At 46.0% G+C, this 24182-nt stretch overlaps 1 protein-coding gene across 1 annotated transcript in view; it reads right to left on the minus strand.

The window, feature by feature from the left end:
* Rasgrp1 (RAS guanyl releasing protein 1) overlaps window positions 1–24182 on the minus strand; it is a 65925-nt gene that overhangs the window by 15217 nt on the left and 26526 nt on the right. The window contains exons 3-9 of the mRNA XM_059258924.1: window positions 15586–15691; window positions 11878–11940; window positions 8781–8912; window positions 6618–6771; window positions 3509–3682; window positions 2502–2618; window positions 381–656 (exon numbers count right to left, since the gene is read on the minus strand). Coding sequence (XP_059114907.1) covers window positions 381–656; window positions 2502–2618; window positions 3509–3682; window positions 6618–6771; window positions 8781–8912; window positions 11878–11940; window positions 15586–15691 — 1022 coding nt within the window. The remainder of the gene's footprint in view (window positions 1–380; window positions 657–2501; window positions 2619–3508; window positions 3683–6617; window positions 6772–8780; window positions 8913–11877; window positions 11941–15585; window positions 15692–24182) is intronic.

Consider the following 24182-nt stretch of genomic DNA (forward strand, 5'->3'; position numbering starts at 1 on the left):
GTTTTTTCCCCCTTTTTACTGTAGTTTATGAGAGTACCCTGTCTCCATTTGTGACCAAGGCTTGCATCTGATTTGCTACCAACTCCGCCTTGAGAGCTTAGGAACAGCTTTTGTAGGAGTAGGAGCACACCCTTTGAAATCTGCAAGGCACAGTGCTTAAAAGAAAGCCTCCTGGGTCCCCTTCCCCAACCCAAGTCTAAATTGAGGCCTCTTTTACATAATAAATGTCAGCTTCTCTGGGAAGTTGACCTTTGTGCCTCTATATCCCATCCATGAAGAGGAGATGGCAGTTCTACTCTAGTTAGTATATGGGAAGAGAAGTAGAATGGCCCCTGGTACATAGCTGGTACTTAGTAATTATTCTTCCATGTAAATCTCACCGTTAGCAGGTGCACCAAGTCCTTGTTGGCATCCAATGGTGGGGCCACCTCTTGCAGCTGGACCAATTCATTGATATGATTGTAAAGGGCCAGGAGCTTTTGGACGTTCACCTTCCCATCCTCCAGATAGTCGGGCATGGCTTCATATAGAGAAATGAGGTCCTTGAGGTGCACCCCCAGGATGGGGATTTTGAAGTGGGTACACTCCCCGTAGGCTCGTCTGTAGTTGTCATAGTTTCTGCATGAAGACAGCAGTTCAGTCATCTCACCCAGAACCTACAAAGCAGAACGGAAGGGTCACAGACACCTGTGGGGCCTAGTGTGCTGCCCACACCGGCCACCTTGCTTACTCTCAGGTCCACTATGATTTCAGCCCATCCCTAATGTGTTGGACAGTGGGTGATGCATCCCATTTGTAGCTATTACAACTCTCAAATTCAAACTCCAGCTACGTCAAATGTCAGAGCAGAGTCCTAAACCAAGTATGTCTTCCTCAATATCACTACATAGTTTCATCTGAAAAAGTGTTATCATTTTATATTAATCTGATTTATTTTTAGAACTAATATAAGCACTTGACACAACAATTAAAGGTACAGGAGTACACAGTAAATAAGTGCCTTCGTGACCCCAAGCCATAAGCTGCCTTCCCTGGTGTCCTTGAAAGCTTCCGGAAGTAGGGTGTGGAATAATGTCTGGCATGTGAGGTCAGCAGGAGCTGCCTTTGCTGCTGCTCCTGGGAAGCTATGGATTTTATTTGGGGAGCTGCAGTAATGTAGTGCAGGTTACTACTCTGTGGCTCAAGATTCTCAAAATAAGCCTATGCCTAAAGGAGCAGCCAGAGACAGTCTTTTCAAACACACCGGGTTGACGTTGGCTACAGAACCCCACTCCTCAAGTGTGATGATAACAGCTTTTCAGAAGCGGAGATGTGGAGCAACTTCGCCCATCGCGTTCTCACATATAATAACCATATTAGACACGATGCCAAATTCTTTTAATAAAATTGTATCTGTCAAGAACTATCATACAGTAAGGAAGTAGAGGCTTGGACCGTGCCCGCTCAGTCACTCTGAGACAGCAAGAGACCCCCCACCCCACCCTTTTGTCAAATGCTGCTGGCAAGTGTGAGCTATGTGAACTCCCAAGGTAAGATGAACAGTGGAATGTAGGATATATTAAGTTTTGTTAGTGTTTCCATGGTTTCTGATACATAAGCGATCTTTTCAGTGTGGTCTCAGCAGAACTGTTAGGAAATGAAAAGGTGACTAAAGATGTTTCTGGGTACCCAGCCATAGGGAAAGGGTTTCTCACAGGTCCAGCATGGTTAATGGAAGGGATAACTAAGAGGGATTCCTTGAAAAGAGGATGAAGACATGGGATAAATAGATAGGGATACTGAGACTCATGGATCTTTCCCTAATAAGAGCCCCCCCCCCCTCCAGCTCCAGTTTAGGATGTTTGTGGTTTGTGGATAGGAAAGTCCCCTGACAGCCATCATTAGCCAGCCCATGCCAGGCACGGCTCACGACATCATGGTGGATGGTGGGCGGTACTTACACTAGCAGCGCTCTGCCATAGAGATTAAAGCATGTCCTGTGACATCTAACTAAGAATGTAGGACAGTGCACGAGACACATAAGGACAATCATCCCGTGTCAAACATAAGACTGCAGCAAATGGCTGGGGGTGTAGCTCGGTGACCAGGCTCTTCTCAACAATACTGTACCTAAAGAGGGCGTTTCCAACTCTGGAAATTCAAGTGCCTGGAAAGTCTGCAAGAGTTCTGGTAAGCTAGTGCTCCAGGCTGTCACTGCACTTGGCACACACTATGAGCAACTGAACTTCTGTTTGTTTGGGGAACATATTCTTAATCGAAGAGAACTGGGCAACGGAGTTGATGACCAGGACAGCAACTGAACATTTGATGTCTTGTAGACACAAGGAAAGGGGTCTGGCAGAGAGGGGCACAGTGACGTTGAGGCCAGGTGGAATCTCACACACACTCTCAGGTCTGTGACTCACCCAGCCTGATTTCCTTAGGGTATGCCTCACTGGTCCCTAACTTTGTTGACAAGGGATGTGTAGTCTTAAGGGCCCCAGAGAAGACAGCTCACTGACCTTATTGATCTCATGTGGGACATGTGAGCTTGTCTCCTTGAGCCTGGAGATGGAGCTGTGGCACAGTCCCCCTATCACAGCCATCAGCGTGTTGAAGTTCTGTAGCTGGTGGAGCTTCTGTGACACAGGACAGATGACAGCACAGTCACTGTACATGTCGTTACATGGCGGTGCTTAGAAGCTGACATCTCTATACTGCACATTTTCCATAGACTAACAGCCAGGAGCTGCAGTTTCCTCCCTTCTCATTGACCTCCAGACCCGATCTGAGATCAGCATGGAGACCATTTGCCCCTCTTCTGTGGTATCTGATCTGTGGACTACCATCTAAACTGTTGGTTTCCAAGAATCATTGAGTACATGCTTAACGAAGACTTCTGGACCCAACCCTGTAAGTTCCGGTTCCCTAGACTGGGGGTAGGCTTAGAGAGTTTGACTCATCTGTCTCTAATGAGTATCAGAGCAGGTAGGCCATTTCCAAATTGGAGAAACACTGGTGTAGAGCATCCCAAGTTGGAAAATATAATAAACACTATCTTATTGCCTTGATCCTATTGCCAGGGTTATTACTGAGGCTAAGATATTATTCTACTGTGAGATGCTTACACCAGTAAAGGATAATAGCCAGGGAAGAGAAGTTAGAATCTCTGTCCCTCAAACACTGAATATGCCAATCAGCATAGCCCCAACCCAAGGACCTATGATAACTCAAGCTGGTCTGGCTCTGCCCGTCTGTTTGCCATATGGCTAGTTATGAGAAAATAATGTGTCTCCTGAAAAAGCATTAAAGCGTTGAGTCCTGATCTTGAGATGGCCCATGTGGCCTTCCACATTGCTCTTGGGTGAGAAAGCAGAAGAGTTGCACGTCTAGACCAGGAGGCAACAGAAGATGCTCAAACCCCATTGTGGGTCAGAGGGGGCATAACTCGCACAGGCTAGGCTCAGGGTGAAAGGGCTAAGTCATTTACCTCATGGCCTGGGATGATTGTCTCCATCTGGCCACTCACCTGAGCCACGTGGATGAACTTGATGAAGACCTCTGCCCGGAGCTGCGGGGTGGGACGGCTGAGAACCATCAGTTGTACCCACTGGGAGATGCCATTGCACAGGGCAATGGACCGCTCCATGGTGGGGTTCTCCTTCACGCAGCTATTTACAAGGTAATTTTGATAATCAGAGAACTGGAGGGAAAAAAGACAACCATCAGGTATTCTTGGAGTTCTGAGGGACACATCAGCTCTGCTCAGTGGTGGCTGGGAACCAGTATGGGCAAACAAGCCTGTGACTACCTCCCTGGCACGTGTGTTCCCAGGTTCAAAAGCATGATGTGTGAGAGCTCCATCAGGACCTCTCTATATGAAGTCCATTAGGCACACAAGGATGAGTACACATCAATTAACCCAAATAGCATACTTGAGTAGATGGTGTTCCCTCTCTTCTGAATAGAGCATAGCATAGTAGAAAATGTTTGTTAGTTCCAGCGGTGAATCTCCAGTTTGTGAACAGAATTCTCCTTCTAGGACCTTCCTCTTTCCACCTGCTGTCTACAAAAAGCTGTGATCATAAAACCTCCTATTTGGAACATGAGCCTGCTCTAAACTCAAGACAACACACGGTATGGGAGCAGTTCTCTTCTTCACAGTCCTGCACAAATGTGAAGTGGTGCTAATAGGAAAGCCATGCTAGCACTGGCCTGTCTGAACCACCTTGAGCAGGGGCCAAGTGAGAAGGGCACCTGGGACACAGCTAAATAAATACACAGTGACCATGTTTGCCCAACCTGTCAGTAGCGTTAGCTATGGGTAACAATGGGGCTGTGTGTGTGTGAAGCTGAAATATTCTGGACTGTCTGCTTTAAGTGGTGATTATAGCTGACATGTCCCTGCTGCAAGTCTCTCAGTTTCAACGGTAAAGAAGAACCTAGTCTCCAGGGATACGCCTATGGGAAGCTCTGGTGCTGTACTGAACTCTGCACTTTGAAAGCCAGTGCGGGCAGCTGAAATGGCTAGTAGCATGTGAGCGAAGCGTCAGGACCAAGCTAAGTGCCTATGTATGCCTTGCCGGTCTACCTTTCTAGTGCTGCAGAGATGCTGGGAATCCCAGCCAGATGAAGACTGGCCACTCCAACTAGCCTCTACTGACACCTGTTAGACTTGTAGAGTGGTGGAAAAGAAACTTGAGAGAGAGAGAGAAAGAGAGAGAGACAGAGACAGAGACAGAGACACAGAGAGAGACAGAGAGAGAGAGACAGAGAGAGAGACAGAGAGAGAGAGAATATGAATGCCTGCCTTGTCTAAATAAAACAGATGCCCAGATGCCCACTAACCAATCTCCACCCCCTGGTGCTGTGACTGCTGGTGGGTGGACACATCTGAGTGGAACAAAAGCACTCTTCAGAAGAGCAATGAGATGGCCACAGAAAGCCACGTTCTTCCTGGATCTGAGAGGAAGTGGTCACCCTCATTCTAGTGAATGCAGTATATTCCTTCTCACTAGAAATACATCCAATCTCCTGTTCTCTTTAAAAGAGAGGATTTAATATAACTTCCCCACAAAGAGTGAAACAAATCACAGCAGAGATACATTTCCCCAGTGTTGGAGGGAAAATTATTATTTGCAAAAACTGCCTAGGAAAAATAAAAGCAAATAAGGAACCCCCCAAAATAGCCTTCTGCGAAGGGGCCATGCCACTCAAAAGGCACAAGGTTGAAGCTTGTTTGTAAACAGAGCACTATTCAACTCGGAGATACTGGCTCGGGGTCACTCTCCCTCACTGTTACTTCTGCCTTCCCGCAGCTGAGTACTGGCACCAAGCAGACATCCTGCAGGCCCGCCAGCTCTGCCAGCTTCTCCAGCAGAGTTCTGATTTCCAGGGTGATAATGGCCTCTTTTCAGAGGCTTTCAGCTCTGTCTAGCCCTGGGACAGGGCAAGTAGACTAAACAGATAACCCGAAGCTGGAGCCTCACATTGGGGGCCCAGCACTCTGCCTGAGGGGTGCCCACGAGGAAACTGGGTAGTTAGCACGGGGGAGTGTTTAGAGCCAGCTCCAAGGGGAAGCTCCCGGATCTCTGGTTGGGCGATGGCAGTCAGGACATCAATGAAGTTGGTGCTGAGTGACTGGGAGACATGAGCTCCAACTCTAGTAAACTGTGCAGACCTTGCTCAAGTCAACCCTCTGGCCCTCCATCCTACACCTGGGGGATACAGGTCATTGAAAGGCAGGCAGCACAGTACTGGCTGGTGTCAGAGCAAAACTGAACCAGTGCCTGTGGGTGGGAGGGGGCCTGGGTGGAGTAGGTGCGCCAGGTTTCAGGAAAGCACATTGGCCAGTGACAGCATGTTACATCTAGCAGCGTGGCAAGTTCCCTTGGGTGGCGGACAAGTGCTCTTGTGTGGAATAGTGTTCTCGGGTTCCCTGCAGAGTTAGTTGTGAGGACTGTAGTGAGGACAGGATGTGCTGGGATCTCTCCCTGTTACTGATGGTTAAATGAATCCTCTCCCTTCACCTCTCTTCACCTTTGCCCTGCTTGGCTATTCCAACAGTGTGAGCTCGGTCAGCAGTTTGCTTCTAGAATGCTGGCCATGTGGGCACCATTTTAGGAATTCAGGTATGTTTTAGAAAGATTGGTCATATTTGTTTTACTTTTAGGACTTCCCAGGGCTATTCAAAGCCTACGCTGGAATCTAACTCATAGGGAATCTAGTCCCATTTTTTCTTTTCTTCTTGTTTTTTTTTTTGTTTTTTTTTAAATTATAAAACAATTTTCTAAAAGTCTAATGATTTTCAGGGGTGAAGGGCACGCGAACCCTCATTTGCAGGCATGCATACAGGATATCGTGTGTACCCCCAGTGCCATATCTTGATAGGCTGAGTGAATGCTAGAGTGGTATGTAGGCACAGAGGGTGTGACATGGGGAAGCAGAGTATGGGCAGCCAAAGGAATTCTGATGGCATTGGGTTTCCAGATCCCACGATGCCTGCTAGGGAAGTCTCCCGGCACCATGGGCAGGGAGAGGGGTCATGCTGGGTCAAGAGGGTAACTGGCTGTGGGCGTTCTCTGCTCATGTTCGCAAGTTTCCCAGAGTAGGTTTCCTCTTGCCCCTGGGCTACGTACAGATATCCTTCGGAAGGACTTGAACTCAAGGTAGGTGAGGTGTTCAGACAGTTCTTCAGGTTCCAGATGGTCAAACAGCAGGGAGACTTTCCGCTTCTTGCTGGTGTTTGACTTTATCCTTTGAGTCAGTTTCCTGGACCAGTCTCGAGAATTACTTTTGTGGGTGAATGAGAAAAGGAGAAGAATAAGCTACTACTGCTTTGCATGAGTAGTAAGCACACTGGCGTGACCCACAAGAATTCCCAAGGTGCAGTTGGCTAGCTCCCCTTGGCGTAAATGATGCATTAATTGAGTTTCTCCCAGCCAACTTTTCCCCCATAATAACAGTTCAAAGAAATGGGCCTTCTGCATGCAGCAGGAGGGACAGACAGGAGGACTGGGAAAGGGCACTTTTAGGCATTGGTCCTGGCCCTTCCTCTGGCCTTACTATGTCTACTCTTTCGATGCCTCTGTGTGTTCTTTCCTTCCTGTTAGGGTTATGGGACCGTTGGTGGAAATCATAAGAGGAGGGCAGTTTTCATGTCAGACGAGCTCAGAGAAAAACAGCAGACACTCTGCTGCAAGGAATCATTGGTAGGAGCGTGTGGTCACCCTGGGCAGAAACAAGTCACTTTCCTCCAGTGGCCCCAGTTACGAAAATGACCATATAACCTAGCTGAGCCGAGAATGACCCAGTGACTCCTCAGCGTCCTCACAGCGCACCCCAGACTCTCTCAGCCTCTGGTTTGCGCTAAGCAGAGGAAAGCAGCTAGTGTCGGGAGGCAGTGGGCACAAGCTTGGGTTTCTAAACCAGCATTTCTGACAGCCTCGGCTCAGGACGTAAGGATTCCTTGATTTCAAGTTTGGGAAAGGCTACAAAAGGCTACAAATTCTGTAGACCTCTTCTTCTCTGTATTCAAGACTTTCGAACGTATGACAAAGGAAAGCATAACTTGCAATTCCTTAAATACATCAAGTCAGTATCCTCAACTAACATTTTCTAAAGAATGAATGGTGAAAGAATTCTCTCCATTACTTGGGAGAGAAAATTCAGCTAGAAAATATCGGGACAGAAGACTAAGGTTTTCAAGAGGCTTCAGGCTCTAGGTTTTTTGTTTTTTTTTTTTTTATCTTTAAAATGAAAAGATTGTTACTTTGAAAAATAAATCTCTTTTATCTATCAAGTTGTATAAGTCCAAGCAGAGAAGTATAGAGGACCCAAATGGATGAACAGATTGATTTGGGATTGTGGGGTGCGGCTTTGAAATCAGATCTTTATGCATGGGTGACAGAGCCCAGATCAGTCACAGGCCCCAGGTCAGTCACAGAGCCCAGGTCAGTCACAGACCCCGGGTCAGTCACAGACCCCAGGCCAGTCACAGAGGCCAGGCCAGTCACAGACCCCAGGTCAGTCACAGAGCCCAGGCCAGTCACAGACCCCAGGCCAGTCACAGAGCCCGGGCCAGTCACAGAGCCCAGGTCAGTCACAGAGCCTGGGCCAGTCACAGAGCCCGGGCCAGTCACAGAGCCCAGGTCAGTCACAGACCCCAGGTCAGTCACAGACCCTAGGCAAAAACAGGATTTTGGGTCTCTCCAATATGCTGCAGTTCTACAACTCTGTATTTGGGGAATTTGTATTATTGCAAAATAATTAACCACACATAAAAACCCCAACATGTAATATGTGTGCCCTCCTTCCCCAAATTAAGAAGGGCTCATTTTCCAGAGTGAGCCAACTGTGTGAATAAGGAACTCAAAGAATGATGTGAAATATCCCTGAGTTCCTTCTCAGCGCTGGGACTCCAGTGGTCTTTCACAGACATCTACGTGTGTTCTAACTCTCTGCTTGGGACATTTTGCAACAGTGCCTGGTCCATTAAGTTCAGGGGTGCCCATTGAACCAACGACGACGAATGAGGCCCTAGTCCAGACATTGAGCTCTCGTTTTCTCATGGGCTGGATACCTTCTAGCAAGGTCTGGCTGCCTTCTGCTGTTTACTCCAAGCCCTGCAGCTTCCTCAATGGGGGCCTCTCTGCTTCCCTAGTAAATGTCAAGTTATCTTTGTGTGGGGCTCTCTGAAGCTGCCTGTCTGAACTTCTTAGAAGTGGGGGGAATGAGAGGCCCAGCACCCCAGCTCGGGTGACCGGAGGGAGGTGGCTTCAAAGACCCACCAGAACACTCACATTTGTGTCGTGTCAATGAGGCGGCAGTGGGACTCCTCACCATTGGCTTTCACCAGGTCCTGAAACTCTTCCATAGTGCTGGTCAAGCTGGCATCCATTTTGAACATGATCCAGAATTCTGTTATCCAATACCTACAAGGAGGCAGTTAGAAAGGACACTGAGCCCAGGGCTTCACAGTTAGGCAGATTCCCAAAGGAATTTGAAGCTACAAAAAGCATGCAGAAGAAGACAGAGGGTGATTTGTCTGTAGTAAAAGATCTGGGGGTAAAGGGTTCCCGAGGGAACAAAACCACCTCGCAGGCTTCAGTGTCTCCACACACAAATGCTTTGATGGGACAAGGAGTATCATATCAAAGAACCCAGACAGGATATAGACACGACCATGTAGACAAGCAAATATTCAAAAATGGGGTGTGTAAAGTATGTTTTATCACGTTACTACAACTATGAAAAACAATGTATATCAAAAACTTGTAAAAATTAGAAAGAATTTTTTACAACAGAAAGCTAATCAAAAGATATACATTATAAGCTGGGCAGTGATGGTACATACCTTTATCTTATCACTTGGGAGGCAGAAGCAGGCAGATCTTCGTGAGTTTGAGGCCAGCCTGGTCTACAAAACCAGTTCTAGGACAGCTACCTGTCTCAAAAAACAAAACAAAACAAAAAAACAAACCAAAAAACCCAAACAAACAAACAACCCCTCCCCCAAGATACATAGTATAAAAGCATTCTATATACACACACATATTGTTTTTGTTTGTTTGTTTGTTGTTTTTTGGTTTGTTTTTGAGACAGGGTTTCTCTGTATAGTTCTGGCTGTCCTGAAACTCACTCTGTAGATGAAGCTGGCCGCAAATTCAGAGATCTGCCTGCCTCTGCCTCCTGAGTCCTGGGATTGAAGGTGTGCAAAAGCAAGGGGATGGGAACACGAGCAGAAATGGATGAAAAGGAACAAAATATAATGATACTCATGTTTGAAAATGCATAAGGAAACCCATCAACTGCCTGCTAACTTGAAAAATTAGTAAAAACTACTAAAAACAAAAAGTTCATAAAGGATATATACAAAATAGGTAGCTTTGAGTGTTTATTATATTATTTTTAGAATTTTCAAAATGTTCAATGAACTATATTACCACAATAATTAAGAATAAAAATAAAGAATTGTCTTTGTATCCTTCTCTTGTGTCATTTGATACAAATTGTCATAAGACTAAAAGGAAAAAGGATGGGGATCTTAAGCACAAGAACATCAGAGGAAATTCACTGTGTTGGGTTGAGTTTCCTATATTAAGGCCTTTGCTCTTTTGGTCTGCCAGAGGCAGGCTACAGAGTCAGAGGCAGGCTACAGTGTCAGAGGCAGCCATCAGTGTCAGAGGCAGGCTACAGTGTCAGAGGCAGCCATCAGTGTCAGAGGCAGGCTACAGTGTCAGAGGCAGGCTACAGAGTCAGAGGCAGGCTACAGTGTCAGAGGCAGCCATCAGTGTCAGAGGCAGCCATCAGTGTCAGAGGCAGGCTACAGTGTCAGAGGCAGCCATCAGTGTCAGAGGCAGGCTACAGTGTCAGAGGCAGGCTACAGTGTCAGAGGCAGCCATCAGTGTCAGAGGCAGGCTACAGTGTCAGAGGCAGGCTACAGTGTCAGAGGCAGCCATCAGTGTCAGAGGCAGGCTACAGAGTCAGAGGCAGCCATCAGTGTCAGAGGCAGGCTACAGTGTCAGAGGCAGGCTACAGTGTCAGAGGCAGCCATCAGTGTCAGAGGCAGGCTACAGAGTCAGAGGCAGCCATCAGTGTCAGAGGCAGGCTACAGAGTCAGAGGCAGCCATCAGTGTCAGAGGCAGGCTACAGTGTCAGAGGCAGGTTACAGAGTCAGAGGCAGCCATCAGTGTCAGAGGCAGCCATCAGTGTCAGAGGCAGGTTACAGAGTCAGAGGCAGCCATCAGTGTCAGAGGCAGCCATCAGTGTCAGAGGCAGCCATCAGTGTCAGAGGCAGCCATCAGTGTCAGAGGCAGGCTACAGTGTCAGAGGCAGGCTACAGAGTCAGAGGCAGCCATCAGTGTCAGAGGCAGGCTACAGAGTCAGAGGCAGCCATCAGTGTCAGAGGCAGCCATCAGTGTCAGAGGTAGGCTACAGTGTCAGAGGCAGGCTACAGTGTCAGAGGCAGCCATCAGTGTCAGAGGCAGCCATCAGTGTCAGAGGCAGCCATCAGTGTCAGAGGCAGCCATCAGTGTCAGAGGCAGCCATCAGTGTCAGAGGCAGCCATCAGTGTCAGAGGCAGGCTACAGTGTCAGAGGCAGGCTACAGAGTCAGAGGCAGGCTACAGTGTCAGAGGCAGGCTACAGTGTCAGAGGCAGGCTACAGAGTCAGAGGCAGGCTACAGTGTCAGAGGCAGGCTACAGTGTCAGAGGCAGGCTACAGAGTCAGAGGCAGGCTACAGTGTCAGAGGCAGGCTACAGTGTCAGAGGCAGCCATCAGTGTCAGAGGCAGGTTACAGAGTCAGAGGCAGCCATCAGTGTCAGAGGCAGGTTACAGAGTCAGAGGCAGCCATCAGTGTCAGAGGCAGCCATCAGAGTCAGAGGCAGCCATCAGTGTCAGAGGCAGCCATCAGTGTCAGAGGCAGCCATCAGTGTCAGAGGCAGGCTACAGTGTCAGAGGCAGCCATCAGTGTCAGAGGCAGGCTACAGTGTCAGAGGCAGGCTACAGTGTCAGAGGCAGGCTACAGAGTCAGAGGCAGGCTACAGTGTCAGAGGCAGGCTACAGTGTCAGAGGCAGGCTACAGTGTCAGAGGCAGGCTACAGTGTCAGAGGCAGGCTACAGTGTCAGAGGCAGGCTACAGTGTCAGAGGCAGCCATCAGTGTCAGAGGCAGGTTACAGTGTCAGAGGCAGGCTACAGTGTCAGAGGCAGGCTACAGTGTCAGAGGCAGCCATCAGTGTCAGAGGCAGCCATCAGTGTCAGAGGCAGGCTACAGTGTCAGAGGCAGCCTACAGAAGGCTGGGAGGGAGAGGCTGGGAGGACCAGAAAGAGCAGAAGTCCAGAGAGCAGCTTTTCATCTAACCCCACTCTACATAGTCTCCAAATCACACAGACATTACCTGACAAAATAGCAGATCTTCAGGCAAATTCCCGGAGAATTCTTCTCCAAGGCATCCTTATATGTAAGGTGTGGTTAAGGGAAATGGAAGGTGTATTACAGAAACCATAAACCTCCTATCTTTGGAAGTATTTACAAATCAACCCCTGAAACATGGACAAATGACCTCTGGCCTGTGCCCAAGAGACTAGGAGTCCAACTGAATGAGTAAGTTAGAAAGAGATCCCCTTCATCTTTTAAAAATTTTCCAGTGACTGATTTGTGCAGTAACTATTTGGGCAGTGATTTAGGAAAATATATATCCATATAGCTTCAAATGTGTTGATAATTAAGAACAGTAACATGAACATTTTCTCCTACATACATACACATATACATATATACACATACATATATGTATATATGTACACATACATATATTAGGCATCATTTGATCAACCTTGTGCACTGCATGGCAAGGCAAACAAAATCATGGAATAATCCAAATATGCAACTAAAGAATACTTTAACAGCCTTTATAATTCTGAATATTTTGAAAGAACAAAAAAACCATACGTTTACGTTTACGTGTCTTTTGAGATATAAGGAAAGAATATTTGCATACTGAAGCATCTGATGAGAACTCTAGTCCAATGGTAAGTGTGGGTAGGTCCTACCATCTTTCTTCTGTTGACAGATTGAAGAGCAAGCTACCTGGTTACTTACCCCACAAAGCCGTGGCCTCTTTCTCTTTTAACAACTGAGGCATGATTAACTGCGATGTAGGGGTCAGTGAATTACAGTTGGGCCAATGGTGGGTCTAGTAATAACCAGTCCAAGTCACATGACTGGGGCGGAAGCTATCTTCCCTCAGTAGGTGAGAGTGTATTCCCCTTTGGAAAACCAAGTTAAATACAGAAAAGGCAGAGCTCATCAGGACCCTGGTGCTGTGTTTACTATGAAAGCCTGTGTGCATTTTGAATGATTTTGAGCATCTTAGACCCACAGACTTGAAACTTCAATGTGGACTATTTTGATTAAGCACAGTAGACATGTGTTTTAAGCTGAAAATCTCACTGATTCTATGGTCAGCTTTAGAACACCCAAGATAATGTTAGTCCATTCGAGTGACTCGACAACTCGAGAAAAAAAAAAAAAACCCTAAAATGTAAATCTTAAAGATGAGCAAACTAAACTTGAAAACACAAAGGGTTATGCTAAAATTTGTAATTTTAATACATATAGGACTAATTTGAAAATTATATATGAATATATTTGTTTCTTATTAAATCTGTTCTTGAAATTAGAGCACCCCCCCCCACACACAAATCACAACCCTCTTCAACACAAAACACAATCAAAATCAAAGTGTGTCCAGGCTACCAGTGGCAATGGATGAAGGGAAAGGTTCAGAAGCCAAGAACATAGAATGGCCACACATTTCTCTGTTACAATAAAAAAAAATGTGTAACATCAACATAAATGGCACAAGACACGTTCTTGAGAAATACTTTTGGGGTTCTATGTTTTTACAATTTTTTTTTAACTTGTTAAAATGTTTATCCCTCCTTAGTAAAAGGGAAGGACACACACACACACACACACACACACACACACACACACACACACACCCTCTCTTTTGAAAGAGCTAAGTGGAAATGTCAACTCAAAGGAGTTGGTTTGTTTACAGTGCAGCCTCCTCCCTAGCCTGCTGATGTCTGGTGCATAGGAGCTGCATTCTGTGCAGACCTCAGCAGCAGCCCTCTGACTACCAGGAGGCTTCCAAGCATCCTTCAGAAGGAGGAAGTTTCCCCAGTCCTCAGCTGTTGTGCCTTGGCAAAGGCAACCTGCTCAAGGCTGCTGCTTCTGTTTTAGGCAGTGGTACTGTTGCCTGCAACTGAAAATACAGGGGCCAATGCAGGGTTAAAGAAATTGACATGCTACATGGGGTTAAGGAAACAAACAAACAACACACAGAAACAAACAAACACAGGAAGCAAGCTAACAAATATATTTGAATACCTTAAAATGTTAGCGGGACAAACTGGTCCAGACCTTCAAGAAAACAGTTTATGATAGAGAAATGTAAACTTGAAAGTCATCCTGGGTCCATAGAGTGGTGGAGGAATCATTGTGTGAAACCACCCACAAAAGGTTGCTGAGTGGGAAGACCCAGATGGACCCTGTGTGCACGTGTGCTCAGGCGAGAGGTCACATGAGGACCTGGGAAGGACACGGGAAGCTATAGTCCAGGAGTCCTGGGGAAAAGGCCTCAGAGGCCTGGGCTGTCCAGTGCTTCTGGGAGGTATGAGCTAGGATGGAGCAGAGCCCCCTGGGCCTGGCAGCTGAGAGGCCACAGCGACACCAGAGGGAAGTCTGAACCTTTCCGTGGGAGCCGCGGTTGCGCTGCAGAGCGAGTGGGAGTAGAGATTGGAGGTTGTGAAGGCAGACTATTTCAGAAGGTTTCACATCCAATTTCTAATCCTACAGTCGAATAAAGGGGAAACAGGGTTAAGAGTTTATTTTTAAATGCGGGACATTTGAATGGCTGGGGAGCAGGTGCCACTGAAAGGCTGTGTGAGCACACAGGGGAGAGGGGGTGGAGTGTGTGGGATGTGGCGGGGCGGGCCATGGAGGGGTTGCTGCAGGAACAGCACCCAGTGGTGTCCCAAAGGAGGCCACTTAAGTACATTTAGTCCTTTGGCCAGCACATTTTTAGGGAGGAGTGTTTAATTGCTGGCATTATTCAAAATTACGGGTGCATGGAGTCAGAAACAGCAGAGTGAACTGGTTTGAAATTCTCTGCAGAGGAGGCACCTACTTTCTCCAGGCATGTCTCATTAGGTGGCTCTCTCCCATGCTCTACCCTTCTCATGCCCCTGGGAGACTGGTCTCTGAGATGAAAGATACAGCTTCATGGAGGAGGTTTAGAGGAGGGAGTCAGTCTGTCCTGCTGTTTCTGTCAGTCTGTCCTGCCATTTCGTTTCCCCTTTTCTTCCCCAAGTTGTAGTGTATCTTTTGTTTTGTTTTGTTTTCTGGGAAAGGATTTGCACAGTCACATGTCCTGACTCAGCCCCAGGAACCTAGGCCTCAGGTGCTAACTGTCTCATGTCTCCCTCAGCACTTTTCTCTTGGGGACCACAGCTCACAACATCACCGGCATTCTGAAGGAAAAGGTGGGCACTTTCTACACCCTGCCACAGGAGGCCTACATCTAGCAAGGTCTAACAGTCACAGTCAGTGCCACAGCCTAGAGGAAGAAGGCAGTGCACATCATGTGGCTGAAGAACACATATAAAGTGCATCAAGAAAGACATCACTCAAGACTCACAACCGCCATGGTCAGTCTGTAGGATGAATATGATTTGTGGCTAATGTATAAGGAAATTGTTTTTACTAGCAAGAAATAGTAATGTTGTCTGCATCTGTTTGTTGGTTTCTTTGACCATCTACCACTCAGAGAAATCAGCATAAACAACATTGTCCCACCTAAAAGAAGCCACACACACACACACACACACACACACACACACACACAGGTTCACACATACAGGTTCATACACACACGGGTATACATACACACACAGGTATACATACACCAGTGTGCACGCACACACACAACTATACCCTTAAGAGGACAGATGGAGCCATTTACTGCTCAGGTTTATTCCTAACCAATCAAAATAAAAGCACACTTGAAGCTGCAGCCTAAGCTGGTGCCCAAGGATATAGGCTCATGAGTTTTTGCAGCAGCTCGGCCGAGGAGATGATGATTCGGTGCATGGTGAGCACGACTTGTAACAGTTGATTACTTCGACACAGGTTTCCATCTGCATCTGAAAATGCAAAGAGCAGCATGTGAGTCCCTCTGAGAGAAGCGGTGGGGCCCCTGACCATCCTTCAGGACTCCAGAGGACAGCCCAGGACTGTTCAAACACAGATCTCTTCTGGCTGCCTGGTGCTTCAGGTCATCCCTCCTGGCTTTGCCATTCTCCTGTAACCCTCTCCTATCTCCAGGTACCCATTAATCCAGCAGCCCCAAAGGTGATAGAGTCCACATCTAAACTGAAAGCAGAGGCAGCTCTATGTTTTACAGAACCCAAAGTTTATGCAATTTGTGGTTGAGAGGGACTTCTTTAGGGTCAGAGTGGGAAGTCACAGGGTCAATAGACAGTTGAAATAAATATCTTTCAGAGTTTTTACAAAGGCACATGGCTAGTTGGATGTGTTTCTAGGGCTCTCTCCTGGCCTTGTAAGGAGCTCATGCAAATGAAGAGCCTGAAGTACAAGCTGTCCCAATTCTAAGGCCTGTGGTGAAATAAAAGAGGGATGGTTGGAATAAACATTAGAGGTGAAGAGTGGCAGTGGATTTTTGAGGGTAGATTTTGCAATGATTTGCAAAAGGCACCATTTGCATTTTCCAAATCCCACTAAGTAGCAATTGCAAGCTGTGTTATGTATAATAGCGTTGGGTGTAAAGATGCCCTTAGGAGTGGTTTCCATGGTATGAAATGTCAAGGGCCGTGCTGCACTTGTCCCCACCATATCTACTCTCTGACCTTCACCATGAATCACATTTGTTGGGATAATCCTTTTTATATACTGTGTGAAGATGGGTCTCTGTCTCACTTTACCTGACTAAGGCACCTTCTGATTGGTTCAATAAAGAGCTGAATGGCCAATAGCTGGCAGAAGAGGATAGGTGGGACTTCCAGGGTGAAAGAGGAACTCTGGGAAAGAATTGGAGGTGTGGGAGATTCGCCAGCTAGACACAGAGGGAGTTGGACATATGGTACTGAGGAGAGGTAGTGAGCAACATGGCAGACATAGATTAATATAAATGGATTAATTTAAGTTTTAAGAGCTAGTTGTGAACAAGCCTAAGCTAAGGCCAAGCTTTCATAATTAATAAAAGGTCTCCAGGTCATTATTAGAAAGCTGGTGATCCAAAGAAGGACCTGTTCTACACATTAGTCAGGATCACTTGCCAGCTGGATTCTAGTTGACTGTAGTCTTTTGAAACAATCAGCAGAAGATGAGAGGAGAAAGAAGTCAGGCTATTTCTTTCTCATCCCTCTCTGCTTTGACCCATTTCCCACCTCCTGGATGAGTTGTCACAGTGCTTGGTCCTTCCCTCATGGCTACGATGCTCACTAGGATCTCAGTCTTGTTATCTCCTGACTCAGTAGACCTAAGGATGGGAATTATTGCTGGTGGTTGGACAGTTCTGGTGTAACATCTCTCAATCCCACTCTCATCTCCATAAGTAGTCCCATCTATCTATGTATCTATCTATGCATCTATCTATGTATCTGTCTATGTATCTATCTATGTATCTACCTATGTATCTATGTATATATCTATGTATCTATGTTATCTATCTATGTATGTATCTCTGTATCTCTCTCTCTCTCTCTCTCTCTCTATCTATCTATGTATCTATCTATGTATCTATGTATCTATCTGCCATCTATAATGCCTTCTAAAATACATTGTAAAAGGTGATCATTTACATTCTTTTTCAAGTTTAGTGAGTTGTAAATGAAGGACATAGTCTCAGAAGTCCTGAATACCCAAAAGCTGACCTAAAGTCACATGTCATTGAGAAAACTTGAGTGTTTATTAGCTGTTTACAGCCCTCACTGCCTGTCTCCCCTCACTGTAGAAGTCCATGGCTCCTCTCTGTTCCTGTCTCCTCTTTTCAAGGACCACTAAGCTTGTCTACCCTGGTGAGACTGCAACAACAATAATTTTCCCTGCTTGTTTTTGCCCACTGACATTAATTGTGCTCCTGCATCTCCTACTTAAACCAAAAGTAAATCGATCCTGGATCTCTGTATTTCTGTTTTCCTCTTCCTCAAGATCTCAGGGTCACCCTTGGTATCCTCTCAGTCACTTTTCAGCCATTCTGTTTCAGTTTCTGTCTCCACTAGTCTGTTTGTTGGATAGTTGGTTCTACAAGATCTCTTACTTAGCCTAGGTTAGTCTTGAATTAGAGATTCTCTTGCCTCAGCCTCCCAACTGCTGGGATCCTAAGCACGAGCTACCACGGCTAGCCCAGGTATCTAATTGTCAGGGTTATCGATCAGCTGCACACTTCCAATCATTCCCCTGTCCTCATCTTGCATTATGATTCAGTTAACCTCCATCCAACCAAAGCCAAGCTGATGAGTCTCCTCCTGGAAGACATTCTTCTCTTGGCTCCATCTCTCCACTCTGTATCACGTCTCTCTCAGGCTCCTCTTCTGTCTCCTCTCCCTCTGCTAAGCTCTTAAATGTCAGCTTGTGCTACACTTTAGTCCTCCCACTGCTTTCTGCTAACATTTTGTAGAATTTAAAAGTTCTTAAATTTTAAATTGAAAAAGTGAACTCTTTCCCTAGATGAAGTAATCCAGGTTCTGACTGAGACGCCATCTCTATGCTGATATCTGCCAACTTCTATTTTCAGCCTTGACCACAAACTTAGTACGCTCAGCAGCTTAGTCTCCTTAGAGGCATAAGTTCAAATGCACTCATCCAGACAGAACTTTTGACTTCTCTGGTTCATTTCTCCTCCACTCTTCCTCATCTCCAGAAATGAGCCACCAACTGCCCCCCTGAGTTACCCCCCCCAAAAAAAATAAACTAGAGCTCACATGCAGTCCTTCACTTTTCCTGCACCTGGTCCATCAGTGAGTCTTGATTTTATTTCCAAAATACACTGGGGACCTGCCCGCCTCTGGTTTTGCTATCTCTCCAGAACAACCACCATGATGCAACAATCTTACTGGCCTGCCTCTTTCCACTCTTATTTATCCGCAATCTCTTCTCCACACAGCTCCTGAAGCCTGGAAAATCAGGTCACATTCTTAGTACATTCCAATGAGTTGCATTGCCTCTATTGTGGCTGGCGGAGCCCCACACGCCTAGCCTCTTTGAATATGGCCCTTTATTTTGAAATGTTTTGCCCTTCTCTATACCTCTGTTTCCACTTCAAACACTCTGAGGCTGTTGCTAGATCATGGCCTTTGCATTTGCTATGGCCCTTGATGTTATCTTTCTTCCATTGGATCTTTCATAACACATCAGCCTCATCCCATGAGAGGTCTTCCTCTGACTATCCAATGTAGCCATTACTCTGCTTGAATTTCTTCATTGCACATATGATCTGGTTGTCCCATAGGTCTTTAAAAATGTTTAACTTTCTCACCAGGTGGTGGTGGCCCACGCCTTTAACCCCATCACTCGGGAGGCAGAGCCAGGTGAATCTCTGTGAGTTCGAGGCCAGCATGGTCTATAGAGTAAGATCCAGGACACGTACCAAAACAACACAGAGAAACTCTGTCTCGAAAAACCAAAAACCAAAACAAAAAAAAATGCTTAACTTCCTAAATATTCAATAGAATACAAATCTTCTGGGACCTGAGCCTTGCGAATTTCCCTCCACAATCTATTTTCAGGGTCTAGACTAGTACTGACACATGGTGAGTAGCCAATGAGCACGGGCTGAACAACATCATAAACTGTGTCCAATAGGAATCCCCTGACTTCCTGTGTCTCTTTGGTAATAATTCAGCTTGCTTTTGTCATTAGCCATTTCACTCACTTGGTGTAGTACACATACTTATTTTCTTCTTAGCCAGCTCTTTTTTAACTTGAAAGTTGCAGATTGGTAAAGCATTTTAATGAAACGTTCATTTAACTTGATTATGGTTTTGTAACCTCACCCATAAATTCCTTTAAACTTATATTCTGACAGATAGAATTAGAATTGCTTTCTATATGTATGTTTTATGGCCCACATAATTTCTGTGTAATTGCCCCTTGACACAAAAATGCTGTGTAACAAATTATCTTAAAAACATTCGCTTTTGCTCAAGAGCTATGCTTTGGCTATGTGCAGGCTGGTACAGATACCTTTGCTGGGGGCCCAATTCAATAAGTCTCACAGCTTCCTTGAACCACTAAGCTAATGTGAGCATATGCTTCTCATGATGATGGATCCTGAGAGCTCCATGGAAATATCCAACAGCCTCTTAAACCTATGCTTGGGAGTGGTCTGCTGTCGCTCATGTCTCGTTCTCTTGGTTAAAGCAGGCCATGCTTTCGAATCTGAAGTTGAAGGGCAGGAATTTCAAGTCACATGGGAAGCATTAGACATACAGAGAAAAAAAATTGAGGACAACAATGCAACAAAACCAATGAGGGCTGCAGGGAGTAACTCTTCAATGCAACATCTGACAATGTGATTTTACAACATGCTTTTCTTTGTAGATGTAGTAGTGTTCGTATCCCTCAACACAGTGGTGAGAGACAGGAGACTATATGGACTATGCTTGTGAGGTGCACACATTCGTATGTCCACACAAATTTATTCAGGATGTACTGCCCCTAAGACTTGCTATCCCTGCATCTCCTTCTGGCTGGCAAACACTTTCCCATGGAGGCTTACATAGGAAGGAAAGGGTCCCAGGAGTATCCTCAGTGAGATCAAACAAAGTCTTTGAAAGGATTCACAGATCTAAAAGGGCTCACCATGGAGAAGACTAGGGAGACACTGAAACTGTTCAAGTATTTGATAATTACTTGCTGGAACAAGTTTAGATTTGTTCAGTGGGATCATAAAAGGCAGCATCTGAGTTGATGGACAGACACTGTGGGAAACAGCATTTGGCTTAACGTGTGGCAGAAAAGCCAGACTGATATACTCACCCAGTGCTGAAAGCCTTCCCATCACAAAGGACTTAGAGCTAGAGACCATATTGAATGCGCATGCTGCATAGCGATTCCCATTTTCTGAAGGCCTCTGTAGGACCGAGGCTGTGCTAAGCATGGTAAAGTGATTTCTTATTCTCAGAACAACCCAGCAATGTTTGCATAGTTCACAGTTTGCAGGAGAGGAAATCCAAGAGAAGAGAGGTTGGGTAATATGTTCTAGGTCAAAAGATAATGGGGCATAGAGGGAAAGATCTGGCTCAATCTGCTTAATTCCAGAACCCGTGTGCTTTCCTCCATACCTGGCTGTGTGCTGTGTGGCCGTCTGTCAGGCCCAGGCACTCATGGATTAAATGGGAAGCTGACTCCAGTGAGCTTTAAGAACAATGTGTCTGGCTCCTCTGGCTCCAGGTTCTAGAATGCTGCTAGAAAGCCCAGTTGGAGCCAATCCACATACGGAAGAATGACCTTTGTAACCTGGTGATTTCTAGAAGTCTCATCAGTCATGTTTGCTCCATCTGAACTTGACTGTTGTCTTTAAGATGCCAGGGAGTTCTGCCTAAGATTCACAAGCATCTTCACACTCCACTCCCGCCCCCCACCTCTTCTACAGTCTCAGTGACACACCCACACGGTGGCTTGTGAATCCCACATGCTTTCTGTGGGGGTGAGTGCTGGCAAATGGTAAGTCCAGGAGGGGGTGACTCACTCACTAAGGAAGGCAGAGATGATGTGAGGCGAAAAGCAGAGAGGAGCACTTTTCTCTACACCTAGACAGAGCTTCTCATATTTTCCCTTCCTGGTTTTCCTTTTTCAATGGGATTGGCTTAGTGCAGTCTCTCACTCTCACCCGACCACTGTCTCTGCCCCGCGTGACCTTTGATGCCGAGATGACCTCACTGAGGGAGCATTCCCTTCCTGTCCTCATCCCATGGAACAAACACACTTCTTCAAGATGCTGGCCAAGGGGGATCTAACTACCTTCCAGGGTGCTAGATTTTATTTTGATATAATTGCTGTAAGCCAATTTAAATATTTCAATGAATATTCCATTTTGTTTTCATCTTTAGGCTTTTAAAAATGCAGGGTGTCATATGAAAAATTCTAATAAGCAAAATGTGCAATGTATAATAAAATGTGCATAATTTTTCACTACCATCTGCTGCTGCTTATTCTTATAAGGGCTGAAACCTAGTGGAGTGCAAGATGTCACGCTAATATTCTCTGCAACTTGACTCATAGACTGATGGATACATACTTCCCGGGAAATATACTTGATGAAACACATCTAACCTGTGGACCCTTTGCTTGATAGAGGGAACAAAAAGCCATGTGGGCTCTGGAGTGATCTGTCCATGAGCTGACAATCTACTTTTCACCATTGGTTCCAATACCGGCAAAAGCTCTCCTTTACAGAATCCCGGATACTTGATTGTCTTCTATCTGCATTTTCTATCTCACACACCTTTTCCTTCTAAAAGCTCTGCAGGTCATCTAGCATCTACTTGTACCAATAAAGACACATAACTCTCAAACTGTTCAATGTATCAACTTTTTATTCTGTTTCAATTTTAAAAATTGATGCCTAATGGTGCCAATCCTGGCAGGGTGCTTATTTAACGTGTACAGTTAAAGGTCCCAAGTTCAGTACTTAGCACTGCAAAAACACGTTTTTAACCTTAATAACCAATATTGATTATGAAACTATCCCTAGATAGTCCTAGGTACCAGCAGATGTCAGATGAGCAGAGGACGGGCAGCCACGGAAGAGTTCCAAATCTAGCTGAAGAATGAACCACAGGCAGTGGACCTAATAATTTTAGGCACCCCATGTTAGGAAGAGAAATCACAGAGACCTTGCTGAATGGTGGGAGGGCTAGGAGAAGGGAGAGACGACCCTACATATATGCGATGATTGAGGGAGGACTTCATGAGGCTTCTGGCAAGGTGACCTGAAACATCAAAGTCCAGCTGTGTCTGTGTCTTCTCACAGACACTCTTCCTCCTTTTTATTTTTGGCTTAGATTTAAATAAGCTTTAGCTTCTGATGGATGAACTGCTTCCTTGTGGTCTGAATCCCGTGAGAAAAGCCAGCAGAGGCTGCAATCCATGTTCCCCACCTTGCTGACAGGGGATGGGGTGGCTTTCCAGTGAGACTTGTCTGAGGGACAACACGAAAATGCAACACTGCAAAGTTGACATGAAGCACACAGGCACATGACCGACACCAGAGAGAAAGTCTAACACACAGCCTTTTGGTCCCCCTTTGTTTTGGTTTCCATGGAAACATCTTGATGTGTGAAAGATGTGGAGGGTACCAAAGGCAGAATGTCAGAAACTGGTGTACTGAGCATGAGTAAGCATGGGGGTGGAGGTGCCTTGCATACCAGGAAGTAACGTGTGTGCTCCATCCAGGGGTCGGGGAAGCTAGGATCAGAAATCCATGGGCAAGGCTGAACCTGTCAAAGGAGATCAGTATCCCAGAAATGAAGGCAGACTGGATCCAGGCAGAACCTAAAGGCACACTCAGAACTCTGAACATCTAACAATAGGGTGAGTGCTTCAGAGAAACCTACTTGACAGCAAGACAAGAGCCTTCTCTACACTCTGGAAAGTACACCCCCAAACTCCCTGGGTTTTGTGTGTTGGGTTCAGGGATTTTTAATGCCGACAGTGGAAACGGAGACAGCAAGCCCATGTGAAGAAGGAATGTGGTTACACATACCTTCAACCTTCACAGCTTTTACTGCCTTGGCAGCTTAAAATGTATAGTCCATGTCACCTTAATTTTTATTTTATTTTTTAAATTCTCAGCCTTTCAAGACTTGAGAGGAAAAGAATAGCATGGAGAAACCCAGTGATATGCTAGTGACTGGGACCCAGGACAAGCTTGCCAATCAGCATGGCTGCTCTCAAGAGCTCTTCTGGGGATGACGGGTCTGTGGTGTTTCTGTGTTTCTGCTGTGGAACTATTCTCCTTATGGACTGTCTCGAGGAAACAACATAAAGCCACAGCTGAGAAGTGGAGCCTGGAAGAGGTGCTGACAGTCAGCTCTAAGCATAGGCAATCCAGGCACCCTCAGCAGACCTGTGAGGTTAAAGAGCTCATGCTTACTAGGGTCCTCTTCTAGTCTCCTTATCTTCATTGACTCTTATTCTCTGGGATGACCATGGACTTGATATTAAGGTTAAGAAATGCAGGCAACATGCCTTAGTTGAGGTCATGGGGCTGGGGAATTGAATACCAGGCAGGAAGGGCCTTTTGTCCTCAGCACTGAGCTCTTTCCTTGGCACCTGCTACTCTTTGGGGTAGTAAAGTCTCAGGAAAAGTTGCCCATGCTACAAGGATATTCCCACTAGTGCCTCCCTCTTCTCCCCTGCCTAAGGATCGCTACACACACAGAGATTCACTCTTCTTTGAGTCATCACTACAGAACATGCTCTGGAGATTTCCCCAGAAATCCTAACCTGTATGTAGATCTACCCACCGTTGTTTATGAGCACATGAGGCAGTTACTACTGGTACCATTTGCCTGGGTCATCCAGTATGCAGACAGCCTATGAGCCAATGGCCACTGGGTAAAAATGGTGGCTGTCCTAAGCTATTAGTACCCTGCTTGGCCAGAAGTGCTC

The sequence above is a fragment of the Peromyscus eremicus genome, chromosome 4, assembly GCF_949786415.1.
Source record: "Peromyscus eremicus chromosome 4, PerEre_H2_v1, whole genome shotgun sequence".
Lineage (NCBI taxonomy): Eukaryota > Metazoa > Chordata > Mammalia > Rodentia > Cricetidae > Peromyscus > Peromyscus eremicus.